General features: G+C 41.6%; 2 protein-coding genes across 5 annotated transcripts; one reads left to right on the forward strand and one right to left on the reverse strand.

Annotated features, from left to right (window-relative positions):
- Window positions 1-3,107: 3,107 nt before the first annotated feature.
- Window positions 3,108-5,722, forward strand: LOC106660592 (bifunctional arginine demethylase and lysyl-hydroxylase PSR). The gene is made up of 6 exons (XM_014383651.2): window positions 3,108-3,408; window positions 4,040-4,245; window positions 4,311-4,593; window positions 4,660-5,015; window positions 5,136-5,374; window positions 5,554-5,722. The coding sequence occupies exons 1-6, from the start codon at window positions 3,339-3,341 to the stop codon at window positions 5,579-5,581; spliced, it is 1,182 nt and encodes a 393-aa protein (XP_014239137.1). The 5' UTR covers window positions 3,108-3,338; the 3' UTR covers window positions 5,582-5,722.
- A 96-nt stretch (window positions 5,723-5,818) lies between these two features.
- Window positions 5,819-23,479, reverse strand: LOC106660590 (kinesin-like protein KIF21A). 4 transcript variants are annotated; one of them, XM_014383648.2, is made up of 17 exons: window positions 22,550-23,479; window positions 17,094-17,478; window positions 15,929-16,399; window positions 15,424-15,736; window positions 14,594-14,895; window positions 14,472-14,510; window positions 13,769-14,036; window positions 12,664-13,568; window positions 12,215-12,579; window positions 10,890-11,081; window positions 10,407-10,535; window positions 8,991-9,159; window positions 8,810-8,915; window positions 8,178-8,732; window positions 7,826-8,102; window positions 7,404-7,506; window positions 6,385-6,471 (listed from the first exon to the last, which is right to left on the reverse strand). In XM_014383648.2, the coding sequence occupies exons 1-16, from the start codon at window positions 22,582-22,584 to the stop codon at window positions 7,431-7,433; spliced, it is 4,587 nt and encodes a 1,528-aa protein (XP_014239134.1). In that variant the 5' UTR covers window positions 22,585-23,479; the 3' UTR covers window positions 6,385-6,471; window positions 7,404-7,430. The 4 variants fall into 4 exon arrangements, with proteins under 4 accessions (XP_014239133.1, XP_014239135.1, XP_014239136.1 ...); XM_014383647.2 differs by lacking the exon at window positions 7,404-7,506 and having other exon boundaries at window positions 5,819-6,471; window positions 22,550-23,478; XM_014383649.2 differs by lacking the exons at window positions 7,404-7,506; window positions 14,472-14,510 and having other exon boundaries at window positions 5,819-6,471; window positions 22,550-23,478.
- Between the last annotated feature and the right edge of the window lie 86 nt (window positions 23,480-23,565).

The following is a 23,565-nucleotide window of genomic DNA, read 5'->3' on the forward strand; positions in this document are numbered from 1 at the left end:
CTCTCTCTCTTTCTCTCTCGGTCGCACTCGCTCTCCGACTATATAGGATAGAGTTCCGAGTTCCGACTCTTACATATACATATACTCTCGGCAGTTGAGAGCAACGTCGATTTTCGCAGTGCGCGCGTTGCACGCAGATGCACCTCGATGTGAACGCACTCGCGGTCGGTGTGCACTAGTCGCGGCGAGGCAGTGCAGGCGGCTACGGTGCCAGCAACACCCGACACGAGAGAGAATAGCGTGTGGGTGTACGCAGGATGTAGTAACAATCCGCGCGCAAAGCCCATGCCATATACGTAACGCCTCCTAATACAAGTACAGTTACGCAGATACGATATAACAGCAGTTTTTGCACTTTCTTCCCTCCTTACCCTCTCGTAGCTCGCAATAGCTTCTCGACACGTGCATTTTTGCCGGGCTCGACTATTATTGCGAGCTCCTGAGGCCGATTCTTCGCGGTACAATTGTTATGGAAAAAGATCTTTCGCTTGTCAATCTCTCCGAACGTACTCGTCAAAACACTCGGACACTTTGACGATACAGGGGCCATGATAAGAGAGCTATGCTTTACATTTGAAAAACAAATTAAATGACCGATGCTGCTTTTGCCCAAATAACATAACGACGTCTTATCTAATCTGTGTGTCGATTTAAAGTTAGAGCCAAAATTATGGAACATCGATTTGGCAACGTTGCAACGAGTCTAATTTGCTGGTCCACCCGCGCAGCAGCACCGACTAGGCTAATACCTGTAAGCGGCACTGCTAGTGGTAATTGGCGGGACCGATAAAGCATCGAACTCGACTCAAGTGCCCCATCGAAAGTTATTCTACACATTACTGTTGTTTTATTATGTGTAAAATGTTCTTATGCAAGTTGATGCAAGTAAAGCATTGGAAGATGTCGCGAGTTGCACCTGCAGCTCTACTGTGACTAGCAACGCGCATCACATGGGGCTCGTGGCAGATGCATATTAAGACACACATTATACACTTCCAGTGATAATAACAATGGTATACAAGCTAGCATCGGCAGAGTCTCTACTTGGCTCTGTTTACATTTTTCGGTGTTGCAGAACTCAACGAAAGCGAGTGTGCGTGTAGTTAGCATACGCATGTGATACCGAACGATCTGCGTGCTCCGAAAATATAACGTGCGCGCGCGACCACGTGCACGCGTTTAATATCTCGCCAGTCGCTACTGATATCGTCATCGCTCAGCAGCGATATACTTTTCATCTGCCTTTTACTTTTGCAGCGGACGAATTTATCGTCGCAAAACTGCAACGAGTGGGAGAAATACGTTTATACGCGTGGCGTATCGAGCTGCTGAGCCTTTTTTCCTTTCTTTCGCGTTTCTCGGAAGTCTCGCGCCTGGTCAATGATCGCTTGCGAATGCAAAGATTCTTGATTGACGAGTTTTTGACTAGAGGCGCATGAGAGGGAGGCAACTCTACAACTGCACACATTTACACCCATATCACTCTGCAACTGTGTTTACCTTTCATGTTGATGCTTCATTCATGGCGCTTTTCAACTTTTTTGCTTGAATGTAATATTTTTTTTGCAATTTAGTGAGTGCGACATGCTTATTATATTGACTCATGTTACCAAAAATAAGAATTCAAAATAATTTCATTCTGCGATAAATTAATCAAAATTTTTTAAAATAGAAGACAAATATCTTTTTACGTTTTCTAAGTATGCTATAAAAACAAATTCGAACGGAAATCCCGGAGGGCAGTTACACAAAAATTGATTAAAAAAATTTCCCTGCTGAAAAAAATCATGGGAAAAATCGTATGATGTATTGGCATGATTATTAATGTCATTGAAAATGAAGAAACTACTTTTATAAATAACCTAAAAAATTCACATTTAGAGCACAACAATTTGAATAATTTAAAAGAGTTTTAAGTGAACTATAAAAGTAGTAGGCATGAAAATTCAGATATAACTATGCTATCTTATCATCAAGAAAATATTGGTGATAATCTTTTACAAAACGGTACAAATTCAGGCAGTTTGATGATTCAACAGTTCGGCAGTTTTATTATTCACTTCAAACTCTTTTAAATTATCCAATTTGTTGTGCTCTAAATGTACATTTTTTAACTATTTTCAAAAGTAGTTTCTTCATTTTCAATGACATTAATAAATTAATAAATTCATTTAAATTATATTTTGGCACCTCCTCTTCAATGGTTTTTATATTAAAATAAAGGTTTGCTCCTCTTGCTGGGAAAAATCATATGATTAATCATGCCAATACATCATATGATTTTTCCCATGATTTTTTTCAGCAGGGTTAACAATGACTTTTAATTGTTTTGAAAATTATGGATCATACAAGTCAATTCAAATAACTTAATTATTATATAGAAGGTCATACATAGCTTATGCTGCGACATGTTACCTTTCAACTTACATACATTTAGATTCTTTGAAGTTGTCAAAACAATCGGAGCTCTGGGCGTATTTACTAACAAATAATCTTTCCGTGTAAGCGCATCGAGAAAGTCATAGCGTCATATACTCCGTTACTTGAGAGAAGCATTGTCTGCTGGCGAGTATTATGGCTATACCGAAGCAGCGATCGGCTGCACGAACATCGGATGCCAAAAAACACCTGCCTCTTTGCGATTTCGCAAGGTAAAATGAACAGCTCATCGCTGGGCATGCCCGCTTGATGCTCGACTCTCGAGACATTACTCTGCTAGCGCTAGTCACGTAGGCAATTTTCCTAATGCGGAGGCACGACCCGCCCGGAAGGGGGATCGTGTAAACACACTTACGGATCATTGGTCGATCAATTAACTCGCACTTTTTTAGGCGCGTTTGAATAATAATTCAAGTTTCGATGCACTGTCCGGTAACACGAGGCGTTTCATCGATCCTTCTAACGAGCTTAAAAGGCATGGGATGTGTATTATGAGCAGACGTAAGTTTGCTTTCGTTCCATTGCAATCCGTAAAAAAAATTCGTCTGATCGACGTACTACAATATGTCAATATTCATAAGCACATCGCAGTGAGCGCCGAATTCTCGAGAATCCCAAGTTTATGTTTCGTTCTATGCGCGGCAGCTCAGACAAGAACGTGTTGCGCCTCTTGCTGCTTCGCCAGTTGCCGCAGTCGTGTAGTGTTGCGTGACGATTCTCTGCGCAAACATCGTCGGTCGTGCTGATTCGTGAGATCGCTTACTGGCTTTATAGGCGCAGATTTTTTATCTTCTTTTTTTATATCCTTTTACAATTTGCAACTAGTGTTTTTATCCGTATATACCTCTTGGTGCTCGCGTGTGTTGCACTGGCTGTGCTCAACATCATACACTGTGACAATGGAGGACTCAAAAATTGATCACAGAGCAAGAAAACGAATCAGGGAGGTTAAAAAGAAAGCCAGACCTGGTAGGTTTACCACTCACGCTTTTATAACCTGTACTTATGATAACCTTTGTAGCTAGATTGCAAAAATATTTTATATTGTTGCAAATTTGCTACTTCTGATTGAAAATTAAATAAAGCCTATTGCTGACATGCTCGTCGTATCTTTGTATACTTTGCTTATATTAGTTGTCGTTTATTTAAAAATTCTCATATCTTAGGTCGTTGACTTTGCTTTCATGTTTTTGTCATTGTTTGACTTTTTATGGCATTTGTAAAGGTTTATTTTTTCTTTTTAGTAACGGTACTGGTTGCCTGCTCATTATTTATACGCAATGCTGTCAGTAAACAGTGACCATTTATTACCAAAACATTTGTTTCTTTTATTTTATCTTGCATGCGTACAAACGATTATTGAAACTCGGCGATTGTATTTCCATATCGTATTAACTACAAGCTTATTTCTCACAAAATGATAGCAAAAAGTTTAATTCAAAAAATTTATTGCCTGCCAACAATTATTGGAACAAACTATCAGTCGCTCAAAGATTCGATAATATTATTTACTTTCGAATTTTCTCTTCAACGTGACTTATTACAAACATTGATAATAATTAATATTATTTGTTAAATAATATTATTCATATTTTTACAGAACTGGTGGATAAAATAGCTTGGACACATCTCAATTACAAGAAAAACTTTGCAGTATTTTGGGATTTTCAAGATAATGTAGATCGCATTGACGTGAATAAAGTTTCATTGGAAGAATTTATTTTAAGATATGAGAAACCCTATATACCTGTGATAATTAAAGGTGTTCAATCAGACTGGCAGGCACAGTATAAATGGACCCAGGAGGTACATTTGAATAAAATTTATTATCATTGCATTAATATTGATTATGCCTCAATAACTATTTGCAGAGATTAGCAAAAAAGTACAGAAACCAAAAATTTAAATGTGGAGAAGATAATGAAGGGTACAGTGTTAAAATGAAAATGAAATATTATATTCAGTACATGCAAAATAATGAAGACGATTCTCCACTGTATATCTTTGATAGTTCCTTTGGCGAACATCACAGAAGAAAAAAGTTATTGGAAGATTATGATATTCCAAAATATTTTAGAGATGATCTTTTCCAACATGTTGGGGAAAATAGAAGACCACCTTATCGTTGGTTTGTAATGGGACCAGAGCGATCGGGTAAATATAAAAAAAACTCTTACAATATAATTAGAGTTTATGATACCAATTTAATTTTCATTTTAGGAACTGGAATTCATATTGATCCTTTAGGTACTAGTGCCTGGAATGCACTTATCTCTGGGCATAAAAGATGGTGTTTGTTCCCTACTCATACTCCTAAAGAACTCCTCAAAGTGACTGGTGCTGAAGGAGGAAAGCAAAGAGATGAAGCAATTACTTGGTTTTCTGTTATATATCCTCGAACTAAATTGCCATCTTGGCCTCAAGATTGCAAACCAATAGAAATTTTACAGAAACCAGGAGAGACTGTTTTTGTGCCTGGAGGTTGGTGGCATGTTGTTCTCAATCTTGATGATACTATTGCAGTGACTCAAAATTTTTGCTCTCGAACAAATTTTCCAGTAGTATGGCATAAAACAGTAAGTTATATATTTAAATTCTTCTGCTTGTATCCATTATTATGGAACATTATTTAAATTTTAAACAATATAATTTTTTTCTCAAAACATAAATGGATATCTGTATATTTGAACTCATAGGTTCGTGGTAGACCAAAATTGTCACGTAAATGGTATAAAATATTACGAGAAAAGGAACCAGAACTGGCAGAAATAGCAGATAAAATTGATGTGAAAGAAGACACTGGTGTTGCTAGCGACTCTTCCAGTGGTTCTTCTAGCAGTTCATCGAGCAGCAGTAGTTGCAGTAGCCAATCAGAAGATAGTGGACAAGAGGATAGCGGGCAAGAATCACTTAGCGCTCACAAAAAGAAAAAGAGGTATGAAAATTTGAATATTTTTTTTATTTTAAACAAATTAGATTTGGTAATACATATGTAACAAATTATGGAAAAAAAACATGTAAAAATTAATAAATTAAAGTAAATTTGTTGAATATTATTATTCAAATTAATTTTACATCCATACAAATGATAATATTTCGTTTTTGTGCTTACAGAAGAAAAATGAACAGCGATCAACCCTGACAATATCATATTTTTGAAATCAAGAGAGACTTCAAACTGTACAGTATTAATCAACTATTATTGTTTGTACTAAAATTAATGAAGATTACAGTTGTGACCACCTTTATATTCATAATAAAATAAACGCTAGATAATGCCAAATTTTTCAGTTATTTCTCAGTACAAATCTATATCATTTATATCTTTAATTTCATTTAGGCGCCTTTGAATAAGTGCACCGCAAGTCTAGCACAGGCATTTTGGTGGATTAAACATTAGTTTGAATGAAAAATTACACTGTATATAAAAACAAACACCTTTCACGTATTCATGACTCATTGGTAACATTGCGATGCTTTTTCAAGTTTATAAAATATCACGAGGGGTTGGATTCGCAGACTACCACGATTATATCATACACATACTGTTTCATAATAAATCTCAATCAAAATTTCATTAAAATTCTACTTACAATCTATTCACCATTAATTATTTTATGCACTTATAATTATAACGTTACACGCAGTATAAAAAGTTCATCATAGTGTATACATATATCATACCATGTTTTAATTCTTTTGATAAAAGTACTCAGAAACGCAAGTACTTTCTGTCATTTTTTTTCTTTATTGCATGGGTATAAATAGCAGCCAGTGATACGTTCGTTACGAATATCTTGCATAACGAGCCGCAATTAAATTTGTTCTTTTCTTTGTTCGCTCTAATTAACGTATTTTTCGCTTAGATCCCTACCGTATCGATTGGTAAATATGCGGTAAGCAGAAATAAGCGACAATAAACTATTAAATAATAAATAAAATACTTCGTGTTAGCATTTTAGAGAGTGGCTTCTTTGAAAAGTAGTCCTGTTGCTGTCTCTCTTGTTGGTCCAGAGCCTCACAGTGCCATCGCTGCATTGAGTAGAAGAAGATCGTAGCCATGCAATGCACGAATTCAATGAATAAATAAATAATAAAAAGCAAAATTAAATAATTTACGGAATAAAAAATACATTAAGTACCAATTTTTTTAAATTAATTTTTTTTAAATTAATTTTTTTTAAATTAAAAGTTTGATTATGAATAAAAATTAATTTGAATAAATAGGCATAACAATATGAAAAAAGTGACAGGAATTCATCGCATGCAAAAAAACTTGTAACATGAGAAAAGACAAAGTTTAATCGTGAAGATTGTTAATGAGGCAAGCTATAAGTTAGCTTAGAAAATGGAGAAAATTATTGAAATATGCAAGTTCAAGCTGTGCACAGAATAGAGTTGTGTAATTAGCACATTAAAAACATATGAAAAAAAAACTAAAATTTTGCAAATAAACTAATTGTAAGTGCTGATAGAAAGATGCTTTTTAGGCCTCTGATTACATATTTGTAGTAAAAATATATTTATACACTTGAGTTACCTACTTTAAAAGCTATGAATACTAAGTATCCTTAATTTAGATCAACCTACAAGTACTATACTATTTCTTCAGTCAAAAGTAAGTTTCTTCTCAAATAAAAATAGGAATTTATTATTTGTACTTGTATCACCCGTGAAAGTTGGTTTGCAAGGAAACATATACACTTATACAAAATTAAAATTAGTATAAATGCATATGCTGCCTCACCCAAATAGATTACCCTAAAAATATTTTTTTTGTATTGCTATGATTTAATTGTCAATTTTTGATTATTGGGCACTCAGGAATATGAAGTTGAGATTATAATTGAATGTATGCATGTGATGTGCTAAATTAAAAAGAATAGCACTAGATCGATAATAAGTTTCACACTACTGATCAATATAGATAAACAGTAAACACAAACAACAAAACAGACACCAACCAAAAGATAGAGATCAAGCGGATCAAGTTATAAAGATACTGTGGATGTAGACATGGCGATAGAAGAATCACTAGGTACTTTCCACAACTTCACTTCGCCAGAGCTGTAAACCGAAGTTTCAAGATTTTATTCTGAATTGTTCCCTTTTTCAATTTTCATTTTTGAAAATGGAAAAAATGTATAAAACATAAAAAATCTAAATAATAGTCAATAATAATATGAAATCAATGATGAAATGATACATTGTAAAGAAAAAGTTTCCCCACTGCGTCAAAACAGAGCTGACTACCTCAGTGTTAATATATAGAACCAGAACCAAAGGAAAATAATTATGAGAAAAAAAGCAAAACAATAGCCACTATATATGAATTAAAATAGTTGTCTATGATTAAAAATAAGCATAAGATCATTGGTACACTCACTTGCTGGCTGTAAAGATGTGTTGTTGGTTCGTAACCGTTGCGTTAATAGCTGAAGTGTGAGCTTTAACTTCGCCGATTAATGTGCATTCACCCATTTGGTCGCTATATCGGGGCACTGACCAAGCTCTGAGCATACCACCTCGACAACCTGATATCATGACTGAGCCATTATTGATAAGGCACATTCCTAGAATCCAGTCTTTGTGCGCGTTATTGATCGATTGGACGAGTTCCATTCGCCTGAGGTCCCATCGTTTAATGCACATGTCTCTCGAACCTAAATTATTTAAATGTATTTTTAAATGTATTGTTACACTTTAGTAGTTGGGCATAGTATAATCGAAATGTTTACCAGAAAATAATGTGTTTCCATAAGTAGTTAGGCACTCGACGCCATCATAATGCGGCGGAGACAAGCTTAAAGCTTGGCCTGACATATTAGGCTCAACCAAGGATATCAAATGATCCTTGCTTCCTGTAATGACTCTGCCGTCGTCGGAAACGTTCAGACACATAACGGCTGCAGCATGTGGAGTGTTCAATTTACCTACGTAGGCCAATTTTCTCAGATCCCAAATGCGAATCTTGTCGCTAGACACGGTGTAGAGTTCGCGATCGTCGAGACCCAAGGCCAAATCGTTGATAGTCGTTTCGCCGACAGGCACTTGAAGTGTCCGCGAAGGTGTGGAGAAATTAATCGAACCCGATTGAGCCTGACCAGAAGAGAAAAGGGTCTTAACGCAGTTACTACCGGCACGTATGTCCCAGACCTTGACGTAGGCGGCAGAAACGCTGAAGAGCAACCGATGTATTTGGGAGTACTTGACGACCACGACGTTGTTTGGGTGGCCTGTCAATGACATATTTTCGATACCTGTGCCGAGATCCCAAATCTTCACGGTACGGTCTGAAATTTTTGTAAGAGATTTTACAAAGCTAACAAAATATATTTTGTACATTTTATACTTATTTTTACAAACTTACCTTTAGAGCCACTGAAAAGTAAATCGTTCGTCGCACAAATCGATAGGACGGCTTTGCTGTGACCTTCTGCAACGTGTGTACAATGAAGTATTGCTCTAGGTACGGTCTGCAAAAATAATATATTCACTGTGTAGATTCGAAAAATTAATTTTTCATCACAAAATATAACAACTTTGCTTACTTTCCCCTGATAATTCGAAATTACGCCTTTGGTGGGTTGATGCTCAACGTGAAGCGTCTGCCGACTAGCTGTCAGTCTTGAAAATACATTCTCTTCTCGGCTGTTGAAACGTCGGTAGGTTGTCGGTGAACCAGGAGGAGATGATGTGTCCATAAGGGCTACCTGCTCCCTGAGGTTTAGTGGGTTTCAAGGCCAAGTCAGTTAGAAGGTGTTATTCGTTTTAGTTTGATGATATTATATTTATCGAACGACACAACTTACAACATAAAGAGTAATAAAATGGGTCTTACAAGCAAACATAAAAAATATCGAGAAAACCAACTTTTAATAAAACGCATGCAGTAACACGCTGAGAAACCGAAACCACAAAAAAAGTAAAAACAACTTAGATAGTATATACAATTACAAATCCTACTATTGAAATTAAATTTTCGTGTTATCAGAATAAAAAAACTCGTTAAATCATATAAACAGCGATTAATATTCATTAAAACACACGGGATTCGTGGTGTTTAAAAATTGGCACATACGAAAAGCAGAATTTTGACTAAATATTTATTTAATGATCTTTAATTTTACAAATAAATTTGCGATTTATATAAATTTATATTTTTTTATCTTCTATATGTACATCAGTACTGTAAAAGAGTACATTTAGTGATAATTTGATTATCAGAGCTCTGGTTAACTTTTTTTTTTTTTACTATTTGTATAAGTGTATATACATTTTTTTTACTTCATGTCCAATACTCTAATTGAATTAAAAATTACTTTATTATTGCAAAGTTGAAATATTTCGTTAAATGTCAAGTCATAAATTAATAAAATTATTGTTTATTCCAAAGAAAAACTTGGTCCCTCGTGTAAGTATAGAGGCATCTTCAACAATGCAAATGAAAATTATACGTTGCTCGTGTAACGGTTAAATCTCAAAGGTATATATTACAATAAAATATTAAAAAATATGAATGAGATAAAAAAAATGCAATTCAAGCAAATGCGATCCAACTGACTCTTGAAATTAAAGGAAAAAACTCGAAAATCGTGCATTTGGATTGTGTATGTATGTGTTCTTCCTACGTGTCTTATACTGAATTGTCTAGTTCCTATAAAAAAAACCACAATTATCTCATTTAAAAATAGTTTCCTCAAAAATTCACACTATTCATGCAAATTAAAAAACCATGATCGATCCACAACAACGCCAAAAATTAGCAAAATCAAATGGTTTACATGAGATGACAAAAGTAAAGAAAAAGGTAGTAATAAAAATTGGCGAAAAAGTAGAGAAAATTAAATCGCACAGTGAAAAAGTATAAATCAACGACATCGACGAAAAGTGCACTGTGCAAAATGTCAAGACACAGGTAGAACAGTAGGGCAAAAGTGAAAGCCAGCTGGAGCATTGTCACTCACATAGAGCCACCACCCGCAAGTGCTCGGCGCAGAGGCCGTGGCGAGATGCTGTTGTCGCGTCGCGACATCGTCGGCGAGCCGCCGTTCAGTAAACCACTTCCAAATTGATTCCTCGCTAGTACCAAACCCCTACAGGAAGGTAAGCATGCAAAGATCGACACGTTCTTTTTATATAATCTCGCTTTCAAGTTCCTGCACTTATACTATCATCAAATGACATCTAATACCACGATGTCCCTCTACTCCATTTCTGCTGATCGTTATCAATGAACTAGTCGACCAAACTTTCCTTTATATTCGTGGCAAATTAAAACTTTTTTAATAACGCGTGCGTTTAATAACAATTAAGGCGCAGCAAAGACGGATACACATTTTGGTGATTTTTGTACATAAAAAAGATCGATTAAGAAAACGATATTATTGAAAAAAAGAAAGCTTAGTCGAGCCAGTGTAAAAATAGTAACAATTAAAAATAGAACCAACTTGAGACTTCCAGGAGCACTAGGTACCCTAGTGAGCGGATGATTGTGATTTTGATTTTGATTGTTATGGTGCTCATCGTTTTTGTGATTATCCGTTACACCGTAAAGTAATTCTTGCGGTTGGGTCGTCCTCCTTCGAACCTTGATGCTTCGATGCTTGTCATCTGGACCAATACTTTGAGTCATACTTTCGCTGGAAGTTGAAAAAATACACGAGTAAAACGTGTAATTGTGCAAATGAGATTTTTACAATCAAATTCGATTAACGCATACACAAATTTTTCGATTCATTAATTTTTCGTAGTTTTATAATTGACTATAAAAAATATTGCGTTACAAGCCGAACAGTAGAAACTCATTATAGCGCGAGTACTAGAATTCAAGAAACAAAGAAATCGATCTGTAATGTTTAAAAGATAGTTGTAACGAGGCAAAAATTGTCTACGATTCAGCGCACGATTAAAATTAGTGCACATATCAACACGTACTGTTCATAATTTTTTTTTTACGATTGGTCACGATTTCAGTTTTATATAGCTCTATACAGTATAAAATTCAACAATATTTTTCAATTCTCTCAGTGACAGTTTGAATATTTCCGAGTTCAGAACGCTTACTTTCAAAATCGTTATCATGAAGTTTGTTTTACTAGTTTTTGTTTTATGCGTACTTGCTACCGTCTCTAAGGCAAGTGTGTTATTCGGTGAGTTTTCCAGTTTTCATAATTGACTCTCATTTCTACTACATAAAAGTATTTGAATATTTATCCGATCTTTTTTAGATGGTTGCGACGCGGAAGTGCAGAGTTCTTATTTGCCAAATGACTGTAAATTCGTTACTTGTTCTAAAGTCGTCAAAGTTGCGCAAAATGGAGCACGCGTAAGCAAAGTAGTCAAGCACGAAGAAGAGTGAGTAAAAGCATGACAGATTGATCGGAAATCTTATAATAATACAATTTTCGTTGATTTTAGATGCGATGCAGAACTCAAGAATCATTTCAAGGGTGCAGAACCAAACGGCGTTTTTCCAAAATGCTGTTGAATCAATTGTATAAAACTGTCAACGAGACAAGATAATAAAACCGTGTTGAACTAATATATACATAATCGAATTTATTGTATTATTGAAAAGAATAAAAAAATGTATTCGGTATAGAGTACTCCTTATTGGTTCTTTATCCGAAGCTCATTGACACGTACGTTCATGCAACGTAGGTGTGCGCGTGAAAATGCAACAATTCAGACAAGAACACAGAAGCACAATGACGCACACGGACAAATAGTCAGAGCGGTAGCAGACGGGTATATCGATTGCGGCACTACTCACTTGTCGGGCGACGAGCTACGCGAACTCGGTGGACTGTAGGCCGCTGTTGTATTGTTCGGTGGGTTGCTGTTCGTCAACGAAAGCAGATCTCTCTCTTTGAGCACGTGCTCGAGCAGCTGGTGCTGCACATCGCTCTCCTGTGCCACTTGATTCAACCTAGTTTCCATGTCGCGTGCTTCGAGCTGTTTCTGAGCCGCAATGTAGCTCTGTTCGATGGTAAAGGCCAGCATTCGTTGCATGAGGTACTGAGCCTCGTCGACGGTTTTAACAGTGCCGAGCAGAGCCTCGATACCGGGCTCACCTTCTGCCTCGCCGTCCGCGTCTCCCATTTCCACCATTGTTCTTTGACATTCCGATATACTGTCCTAGAATAGGAAACGTCAGAAATTGATTTTAGCGCCGTTTAATTTTAGACTGGATCGATCGAATACATTAATATTTATTTTTACCTGTAGGTAGCTGATTTTGCTGGTGACGTTGTCGATTTCCTCGTCGAGGTCTGTCGTATCCTCCTTTGTGGAAGCGACTACTAGTCTGTGTTTCTTCAATTTCTCGAGCTCCCTACCAAGTTCCTCTCGTTCTTGCAGCAGTCTCTCCATTTCTCGCTCGGTCTCGGTCGCAGCTTGCTTGGCCAAAGCCTGCTTGGCGATGGTTCTCTCGAAGGTCTGCCATCGTTGCTTCAGTGCCTTGGGATTGGGATTCTTCACTGCTGGCGTCCTGCCCGCGACTTTGTGGCTCAAGCCACGGTCCCGCTTTCTCAGCGCTGTGACTTCCTCTTGTTTGCGCCTCAGTACGACCTCCTTCATGCGCTTGTCCGCTTCGAGGGAGCGTATCATGTTGGCGTTCTTGCGGCTCTCTTTGCGCAGTTGAGCTATTTCTCGGTTGCGCTTCAGTTCGTTCTCTTTGTGCCTCTGAGCTTCTTCGCGCATCTTGTTCAGCAGTTTCACCTTGGCACGTTTCATCTCGGCTAGCTCGTTGCGAAGGCCCTTCAATCGGGTCTCGTTCTGCGATTGGCTCTTGAGCAGTCTCGCGTGCTCTTTTTTCGCCGACTGCAGCATTTTCACTTCCTTTTGCATTGCCAAGAGTCGCTTCTCGTACTCGGAGCGCAGCTTTTGGACTTTTTCCGTCGGGGCAGACGGCTGCAGCGTCAGCGACGTCAGTACTTTGTCGCGTTCTTCTTGCGTGTCGCGAATACGAGCCTGCAACTGCGCTAGCTTATCCTCGTAGTGCTGTTTCATCGTTTGTAGCCTGCGTTGCGATAGTTCGAGTTCCTGGATCAAGCGCTGTTTAACGTCGATGTTTGACGTTAGATTCTCGAGTTCTCGGCCCATTGCCTCTTCTACTTCGTCTTCTTCTGCAAAAGGAATGAATCGCGTCTTTTTATTGTTCAGCGCAAAGCTGGCACGTCGCTCGGTAAGTTTGCATTTGCAATTCGCAGTCTTATTTTTTCGAGTATTTTTATAGTTCTATAATTACAAGCTCAAACAAGGCGCAAAACGAGCCTCTGCTTATCGTGGCTTAGCCTCGATTAATTTTTCAAAAGTTGAAACTGACCTTTCCTATCCTCGTCGTCGGACTCGTCCTCGCTCATGGATTCATGGCCGTTCTCGGTGTCGTCCATGTCGCCATCGTCGGCATCGCCACCGCCGCCGCTCTCCCTCGGGCTAATATTTGAGTTGTGAGACTGTTGATTTTTCAAGCTGGCCAACAGAGCCTTTTCTTTTTGCAACTCTTTCTTCGCGTCCATAATCAAAGAGGCCGAGTCTCCGTGCAGCACGTGCGACATCGTGTCATTGTTGTACGGATTGCTCGCAGCGTTTATCTGTTCGTCGTATTACACAAAAAAAGATAAATATACGTATGCACTGTGCAACTACCTAGCTAGCTAACTATAAGCGATGTTCGTCTGTTTATCTGCGTGCAATGTCGAATGTGGGTTACGAGTCGTGTTTTTTTTCTCGCATTGTTTTCAATGGTAATAGGATACGTATATTTAGGGGACATGCGATAATCCACTTTTGCATTACTCTACTATGACAAAAATGTAACATGTGTAATTTTAATCTGAAACTTGTCTGCGTGGTAATGGGGTGTTTAATTTTTTGTTCGTACGTATTACAATAACTCAGATAGCTATTGACTTGTATGTGCCTTGAGTACTTTATGTAGGTGGCACCTACGTAAATTGGCAGGCACATACGTTAAAATATAAAAGATAAATAAACGAGAATTTCGATCGCCGTGCGGTGAATCATACCTGTAGGTTTTCAAATTGGCTATCTACTCCATATGAAAGCTAAACATGTTTTTCACGGTTTATCAAATTTTCTATTTACTGCTTCTGCTGTTCAGTGACTTTAAAGCTCGCTCAATACTTACATGCATCTGGCGTTTTTTCAACTGCTGATAAAGAGCCTCGGCTTCGAGGAGTCGAGCTCGGAGCTCCTCGATCTCCTGGAGGTAGCCTTGAACCAGTCCGGTAACGTCGTCGGCCGAATTGCCGGAATTGGCCCAAAGACCCGAGGCCTTCTCCGCGAGCAAGAGTGCATTTTTGGCCGTGAGTGCCTCGACCGTTTCCGATAAGGCCTTGACGCGGGTCCGCAAGCTGGAAAGTTCGCTGTTGAGCATTTGATTCTCGTGCCAGGCGTCGTTAACCCCATCTTCGCCCACGTTTCTTTTACCTGCGAATGAAAAGCAAAGCCGCTTGTTCAGAAGGAGAAAAGTAGGCCAAAAGTATAGCAACGTACGTGCATGTGCACGAGCCAGTAGAGGCTGTTATGCTGTACGTCGGTGGCGATAATTCAATTTGTAGTAAATACAATTTGTAATCGACTTTAGCCTATTGATTTTATCTTTGTATCTAGAGCGGGATTTGTGATTCGTTGCGAAGGAAATAAATGAAAATATTTTTAAGCAAAACCTGCACGGACAGGCGTGCTCGGCCTTTTTCGTTGTGCGTATATGAAAAAGCTCTCGCGCGACAAAATGAATAATACGCGAGCTCGGCTGTAATATCATACGCATAAAGTCGAGAGTTACGCAAGAGCTGGAGATAAAATCGAGTAGGAAGTGGTGCGTGTATATATACGTTGCTCGCGCGCAATCTTACAGGTTTACTTATAGGCGCTTGATTCATAAAGTACGCGCGCAGCCAGTCGAAAGTCGATTATTGAAGAAAAAAAAAGGAAAAAAAAAGACTCGAGCCTCACCTTGCCGGTACTCCAACAATTCTATTTGCAGCAATTGTATCTCGCGCCTCAAAGAGGCAATGGTCCTCGAGCTCTTGTCCTGATTGATCATGACTTTGTTCTTGATGTTTCTCGCGCGATTGGCGTACTTGAGCGTGCTCAGGGTCTCCATGAAGTCCCGATCGCTCGGCGAGACGCAGGCTATCATGCAGGTCTGGCTGTTGCCACCCAGCGAGTCCTGCAGCAACCTCGTCAGCTTGGAGTCTCTGTAAGGCACGTGCAGGGCTTTTTTCGTCTTGTCGCCCAGGGCCGAGATGACGTTGCCGAGCGCCAACTGTATACCAAGCCCCAAGACAAAACCACAAAACGAAACAATGAAACCGGTATTATGTATATATTTATAACGATGATCGGGCGCCGTCGCATCAATGAATTCGATAGGTGATTCATCGATAACAATCGATCGATAAATTATGCTAATTCGGATTGTATTAAGCATCGGAATGCATAATACATAAACACTCACCAATCCGCAGTTGATGGATATTCCCTCTTTGGCTCTGTCACCGGTCGCGCCGGTCCTTTTCAGTCGTTCCGAGCCGGCCAAGTCGACGAAGTGAAATTTAGCCGTGAGGGTCTCGAGCTCGCTGCTGTTGGTCTCCATGGCGTTGCTCTGGCCGTTGCTGCTGGTCGTGTCGACGTCGGCGTCCGGGTCGTCCATACCGACGCATCTGGCCTGCCTTATGTACAGGGTGAAAATGGCGTGAGATCGCGACGACTGGGTATTCATCTGCGTGGAGCCGGTGGTTCGCGACAAGGCACCCATCCGCAGGTACTCCAGAGCTTCTTGGGGACTCGAGACGTTGCGAGACTCGACGCCGGCCAAGTGGATGTTGCCCGCCGTGTCCTCGTGGATGCGGGCTCCACCTCGCGGTCCACCCGGCGACAGCAGATCTTTCAAGTCCTCGTTGTAAAGCTCGAGAAATTGAGCCGACACCTGCGAGCAATTTCATTTTTTACTTTATTAATAACGACGCGTCGATATTATTGATGAGTGCGTGTAGGCAAACTACAATTGACCAATTCATCCTGGTGGGTGGATTAGACAAGCGGCCGTAGATTAGCATAAATTTAAATATAATAACGATTCTCTAGAGATGATAATGAGGAAAGAACTACTTTCAGCTTCTAGGTGAATATTATTTTACAGACATGCGCAAACTCCTACGTACGTATCAATAACGCTACGCGCATGGCATAAAAAGTCATTTAAATCGCGAGCAAAGGTACAATATCATTTTTCTAGCAACGAAATTCAATATATTAAAGTCGAATGGCGCACGAGGCGAGACGAGTCTCTTGAATTACACTCGACGACAAGTCGCAGCAGCTTTAATTACGATCGTTCGCAAACAATTTTTTTATTCGGCTCGAGAGAAGAAAAAAAGATTTTCTTTTCATTGATTCTTGCGACATGTCAGCGTGATAACGTAACATCTTTTTACGTAAGAGCTCGGTCAACGATCGCGAGCTACTTCAATGTAGTTTAATAACGCGTACGAGCGCATACAGCTGGCAGCGCGAAAAAATAGAGAAAGCGCAGGAGCATCGAAGCTCGCTTTTTGCTTTTTGCTCGTAGGCAATATTTATAGAGTAGAACTGGCGATGGAGTAAAAAATGCGATAGATTACCTTGAACTCGGGAGGCATCTGAGCTCGTTCCCTGGCCCTCTGCTGTTTCTCGGCAATGCCGTCGAAGAGGTGCTTGATCGCCCTGGGTATGATGCCGACGATGTGCTCGTCGATCTCGACGTCGAAGCCCGTGCCCATGGTGTAGGTCTTGCCGGAGCCCGTCTGGCCGTAGGCGAGCACGGTGGCGTTGTAGCCGTCGAGGGCGCCCTCCACGAGCCTGGCCACGCACGTCTCGTAGATGCCCGACTGGTCCGAGTTCGTGTCGAAGACGTAGTCGTAGGTGAAGGCTTTGTCCGGGCCAAGGTAGACCTGGGGCTCGCCGGCCGGCACGACCGTGCACACCCTGCACATGTCGATGACTTCTCGGGCTATTTGCGGCCGGATTCTACAAAACAAAGCCAAAAAACAAAGCAATGAATAAGGCAGCGCACAATGGCTTGCGGCATTTATTAATACGAGATACGCATTATGAGCTTTTGCGGGGGCGGAATCGTGATTCACGACCAAGAGTTATTTTGTTCTCGTTACTATTGCGTATACTTGTATCACTGTGTGCAACGCGATACAGGGGCACTCGACGCGCGTGCGGCTTTATCGATGATGTTTATGGAACGCCGCAAATGGCATAAACATTTTAAAAGCGAAACGATACATCGCGCCTCGATATCGAGCTTCGGCCTGCCGACGAGCGATCGCCGCCTTATCTCGCCTTCGCCTGCCAATCGCCTCTTCGTATAATAGCGCCTGCGAATACATAACTTTTGATGCTCGCCTATCGCAATCGCATAAGCCGCTAATCCTCATTATTCACTATTATCAACACCGCATCTTTGCTCTCTAGCGCGTACATTATTCTCTTTTTTTCTCATAACACGCGTTAATTTTCCGTCAAAAATAGCAGTAAATCATAATTGCATTAAATTGCAGGCTCATTCGCGACGGAGAGCTAAAAATCTCTGTCTCTCTTTCTCTCTGACAGCTCCGCTCGTGCATCGCGCATAATAGCGAGTTGGTTGCCGAGCTGCACCGAGCGCTTGGCAAGCGAAGAACACACGAAGGAGTGCTCGTAATGTCTGCGCGAGTCTATTAACAGCTCAGGTAGCAACAACCTCTCTCTCTCTATTTTTCTCTTTTCTCTTGTGCCTGCAGTTGCGGGAAACAGCTACGAGTCCCATGCGCACCTGCGCTATAACCGTGAAAAGTTAACGAACGAAACGAAATTCCTCGAGTGCGAGAGCAAGAGCTATGTTATTAGCTTTTATGCGTACGAAAGAGTCGGAGCAAAAGGGGGCGAACCAGAGAAGAGAAATGGAGAAAGAAAAAAAAATTGATCGCTCGCTCGTGTGCAATGACTTCCTATTGTAATAAAGGTGTCATTAGGCTTCCACACGAGGCGGCATACGATGACGAAAAACGGGGAACAGGTGCCCGCCCGAGCCTCGCTTACGTAGCAGCCGCGATGATTTGCAATTCTCTCGAATTTTTAGACGCGAGTACGCGAGTTTCGGAAGCGACGTTGAGCAACAGGTTGTTCGCCATGGCACGAGCAACAAAACAACTAAACGTGCGGAGCAGCCTCTGCACTCGCTCGAAAACGAGCCCGTGCAAACGCTTCAATTATATTATTTGCAGTAATCCGCGAATGAGGCAATATTTTCATTACGCGTACGCAACGTGCATGTGTGTGCATATGATGTAGGCCGTTATATTTAGCTGGTTTTTAACAGACGGCGCGGCCACACGCACAACAAACGCTCATTATGTATACAGAGAGAATCGAGCATCGTCGTAATTGATTCGTTATACGTGGGCGTACGTAAGTCAGTGTAGCTGCTTGGCTGCTCACACGATAATAATGATTTTTGACGAGCGCCGCCAGAATAGAGAATCGCGCGTAGTCTATACAGAAAGAGAAAGAGACCGTGTGTCTCGAGAGTGTACGCAGGTAGCTCGACCGTCGGACATTCGATATTTTTTGCCTTAATTAAAATTTGTGTATCCGGCAAAAGAAATGCCAAGGATCGCGCGTTAATTAGGCACGCACGAGAGCGAGAGATGGTCTTGTTGACAATCGCGGCCATGTGGGACGGATGCATGCATCGCTCGTCTCCCTGCCAAGTAGTCGCTGGAGACCGGGCCTGAAACGATACCTGGCTAAAAATTGATAGCCGACGCGAGCACGCAGCTCCGCGAACAAAATCGAGCCGACAAAAGCAACGCGGACGAGGATCTGCTAAATACGCGCAAAGGCTCACCCTCGAAAACTACTATTAGAGTCTCCCTTCGTACGCGTGCGCTCCCGCATCGAGAGAAAAACAATGAACCGCTACCCCATGGAAGCTACGAAAGTCTCCGTGTACGCGAGCCACGAGAGACAATGCAGCACTGGCAGGCGGCAGTGCGACGCAAAAGGGCAATGCCATGTGCAATGTGCAATGTACAGCTGCTGGCGTGAGCTGTAGGCCTATATTACGCGTAAGAGTCGACGCCACGAGAGGCCAAATACAAATGCATATCGTCTACATATTATTTTCTAGTCGCGCGTCTCAGTCGCACACGAGTGCGTTAGAAAAAAACGGGACTGCGGCTGTGTAAGCACCTACGCACCTGTGCAACGGATGCGCCGCGCCTTCTTTGACATAAGCGCTGTACATACCGAGCCGATCGCCGCAGCTTCGGTGCGCGAGCAAACTTTTTTTCAAAAGCAAAGCTACACGAAATTACATAATGGCGGTGCAGTTGCACGCGAGCCGAGCTTTTGAGAACGCGCCAGTTTATACGCTAATTGTCCTCGAGCACGCGATGCCGATTTTTTCTCGGCTCTCGGCTCATTGGAAAAATGCAAGGAAACGAGCGATTGGATAGGTCGCTTCTTTTGACGCGTCCAATTATTTATTATTATTCCGAGGAAGAAGAAAAAATCAAGCAGGACAAACGCGATCGAGCAGGTCGTTGTTACAAGAACAACGACTCTTACGACTTATCATTGGCACAAGTGGGCGCTCAAAGCCAAGACGCCGATAGAGAGAGAGAGAGAGGCGCGATCGCCTAGTTTACGATGGACAAGTGTGCATTACACACGCGTATACAATGGCGATGAGCCGCTCCGTGCTCGAGTCGCTCGACGCGCATCTATTATACTTTGCAACTGAATAGAGCCGTCGTTGTATATGCGTACATAAAGCTCGTACGCGACCGACTGAATTAATGGCCAGACATAATTGAAGAAGGTGCGATGTGCTAGCGGTAGCAGCTTATATTAAGCATATTGATGCTTTACGCGCGCAGCTATCAACGTATTTATAAGAGAGCTCGGCTTCTGTTTATCTCTGCGCGCTTATACAAAACTCTGATTTATTATTCTAATCGCAGTCGTGTCGACACGTGTAAGATTCCTCCTCGCTGCTCCACGTTAAAAGGCACTTTTGACAGCTATTTTCGTATTTATACACAGTCTGTACGAGGCTCGGTCTATACGAGTACCGCCGCTACATAATACATTGAGTGCAGCTTTGGAAATAAGATCAATGTTATTCCATCGCCATTTGAATATCCTACTTCCAAGGATACGTATAAGCACGCATACGCACACGATCGGATATCTCGTTGAGAAACCGACTGACATAGTGAGATAGAAACTGCGCTTAGAGGCGCGCTCAGCGCCAGATGAAAACCTTCGCGAGTCAAGAATTTTCTGATTATTATCTTGACCTGTTACAGGGTTTTTTTTTCCTTTCGAGGCCCAGTCGAGCAGAGACTGCGCGCGTCACAAGGAAAGACAGAGACAGCCGACTCCTAAACTTTCTATACATACCGCCGTGATACATACTTCCGTCGCGGCGATAATTGGGTCCGCGATGAGTTAAAGGCTCTTAGTTCGACAAACCCACCCAAGAGTACTTTTCTCGTTCAATTTTTATACGAGGCAGCAATTGCGCATTACCGAGCTAATTCGCGTGTACGCGTGAAATCGCGCAATTGTTGCTTTTTACCTATATGCGCGTACTTTATTGGTGAGAGCTTTGTAACGGTATGGCATATATAGTTGATTCGATTATAAAAGGAGGGCTCAGCGGCGCGACTTTCTAAAAAATCGTTTCATAAACGCGCGCATGAACGTCCGATTATGTTCCGAGATTTTGTCAATAATATCTCGAGACGTTTCGCTTATACTCCTGGACGGATGTATTCGATTTTTCTCAAAATCTCTTTTGTATTATTCATCTGTTGCGGTAGCAGCAAAAAAATTTAACGTTTCCGCCTTTCTGCAAATGTAATCTCAGCCAAATGGAAGACACGCGTTGCGCAGGTATTCAAACAAAATAACAATCGGTTCGGTCGCGTCAAAGGCTCTGCGTGGCTCCGATCGACCGACAACAATCGACGAAATCCCATTATGCAGAGGATATAAACGCCGTCGTGTTTCGGCTTTTCCTTTTCCTCGGCTGCTCTCCGAGTGAAGGGAAAGAGAGACGAGAGAACAAGAGAAACAGTTAGGCTTCGCAGGCTTTGCTCTTCTTTCATTTTTCGCGCATCGGCGCTTCTCTCTTTCTCTCTCGTCAAAACGAAAGAGACGATTTTTTTTATTATCGTTATTGGTCGCTTCGATCGTGGGCATGATTGACAATCGCTTTTCTTCCTATTACAGCGAATCGACGCAATCGATCGATACTACTCGCATATACGAGTTGGACGAAAACTTTCACGCTCGTACATATACATACTTATGAAAACATTGCGAAACTGTGCACACACATGCCCAGTGGGCCGTATACGAATGACTGGGCAGGCAGTTGAATAAAAAAGAGCCCGAGAGAGAGAGAGAGAGAGAGAGAAAGAGAGAGCCTCCCACGCGTGCACACACGCGCGTTCGCTGAAGGCGCGATTCGATTATTATTTTATTTGTTTGGAAATACACCGGATGTATATAGTGTCACGAACGCACGAGTATACAACTCGAGTATAATCTAAATGCCCAGCTAAAAAATTTACCCAAACAAACAAAAAGTAAAAGAAGGAAAAAGTAACAAACAAACGGTCGAGATCGTACGATAGAAACATGTGCTGCTCGCCTTGGCCTTGAAAGGGAGCTGCGCGAAAAAAAGCTCCGAAATATATAGACGCCGAGGGTTGCTAGTTGCAGCGGCGACGGCTGCACGAAATCGATCAACACAACACGCAACGAAAGAGCTCGCGTCATCGCATCTCGGCACGGCGTAACGAGCATCGGACGTGTCCAAGTATCAATGATGATCAGGTTAATAGCCAAAAACCCGAGTCCTGCAGCCCGTCCGATAAAAAAGCCAAGAGATCTTTGGCAAGTCGCCCCTAATCGCGTTTTTCCCCGCTACGAGTCGATTACGAAAGACTATCTCTTATCGCTCGAGGGTCCCGCTAATTACATTTACAACTATTCCGACGGATAATCTCGTGTGCTTGAAGATTGTAAAACTCACCGCACTGCGACGCGCACGCTAGATTCGTCGGCCATCTCGACTCGTTGTAACTCTTATTATATTATAGAGAAGAGATCTATGTATGAGTGCACGAGGCCTCGTGCAAACTCTCTCTCCCGTTGCGCCGATGTTAAATCTCCTCTGGCTGCTTTGCACTGTACGGGGCACTGTATATCACGATGCTGCTGGCCAGCAACAACACACCGAGTCGACGGCGGTGGCGGCGGCGGCGTAGCTGGCTTGCGCTGCTGCAGCCGAAGCACTGAACCGTAAAATCATATATAACTCGACGCTGCTGCTGCTGCTTATACTGATGCTGCTGCTACTCGATGCTCGCGAACGCACTCAAATCTAGGCATAAAAACAATTATGCCTTATCTATTGTTGGGGATCACTCGCGCGATATCGTAGAAGAGAAAGAGAAAAACTACTCGGTAACAGCTGAGGAGCGAGCAACTAAATTTTCAAGCACAACAATAACGAGCGATGTGTTTTTGTTATTTTTCTGGACTTTTTTTTGGTCACTGAGAGGCATCGGTGGTAAGACACAGCACGAGAGAGCGAGATCGAGGCTTGGCTCCTTCAACTCGAGTACGTATTTTCTATATAATGCGTGCAGCCAATGAATTTCTATATCATTGTCGTCGTCGTCGTCGTCGTCGTCCGCTGCTACTACTGCACATGATGCACAGCTGCTGGGACCACTCGTATATAGCTCTCGCAGCGGCGCCGACCACTACAACACGGAGACTGACTTTGGCAGGCAGCGTGAAAAAGGAGTCTAGCTGCGGTTCACGCTACTGTCCCCCACCCCCTCCCATTCGCGCTCGAGCGACGATCTTTACCGAGTGCTGCTCGCCTCTGACGCTGTTTCTGCACGCGGATATCCCCGTATATGGCAGACATCTTTCGGGCCGCCAGTTTTCCCCTACTTCGAGCCGAGTGTTGACTGTCGGCGCTCAGGGGGATACTGACTGACTATATATTGCCATCTAGCTTTGTAGCGATGACGATGG

This window comes from Trichogramma pretiosum, unplaced genomic scaffold (genome assembly GCF_000599845.2).
Source record: "Trichogramma pretiosum strain Unisexual culture from Peru unplaced genomic scaffold, Tpre_2.0 scaffold27, whole genome shotgun sequence".
In the NCBI taxonomy this organism is placed as follows: domain Eukaryota; kingdom Metazoa; phylum Arthropoda; class Insecta; order Hymenoptera; family Trichogrammatidae; genus Trichogramma; species Trichogramma pretiosum.

Coding starts and splice junctions, on each gene's coding strand:
- LOC106660592 (XM_014383651.2), top strand. CDS start 3,339: ATGGAGGACTCAAAAATTGATCACAGAGCAAGAAAACGAATCAGGGAG. Junction 3,409..4,039: donor TAAAAAGAAAGCCAGACCTG/GTAGGTTTACCA, acceptor ATATTTTTACAG/AACTGGTGGATAAAATAGCT. Junction 5,016..5,135: donor CAGTAGTATGGCATAAAACA/GTAAGTTATATA, acceptor TTGAACTCATAG/GTTCGTGGTAGACCAAAATT.
- LOC106660590 (XM_014383647.2), bottom strand. CDS start 22,584: ATGGCCGACGAATCTAGCGTGCGCGTCGCAGTGCG. Junction 13,569..13,768: donor CGACGACGAGGATAGGAAAG/GTCAGTTTCAAC, acceptor TTCCTTTTGCAG/AAGAAGACGAAGTAGAAGAG. Junction 8,916..8,990: donor TTTCGAATTATCAGGGGAAA/GTAAGCAAAGTT, acceptor TTATTTTTGCAG/ACCGTACCTAGAGCAATACT.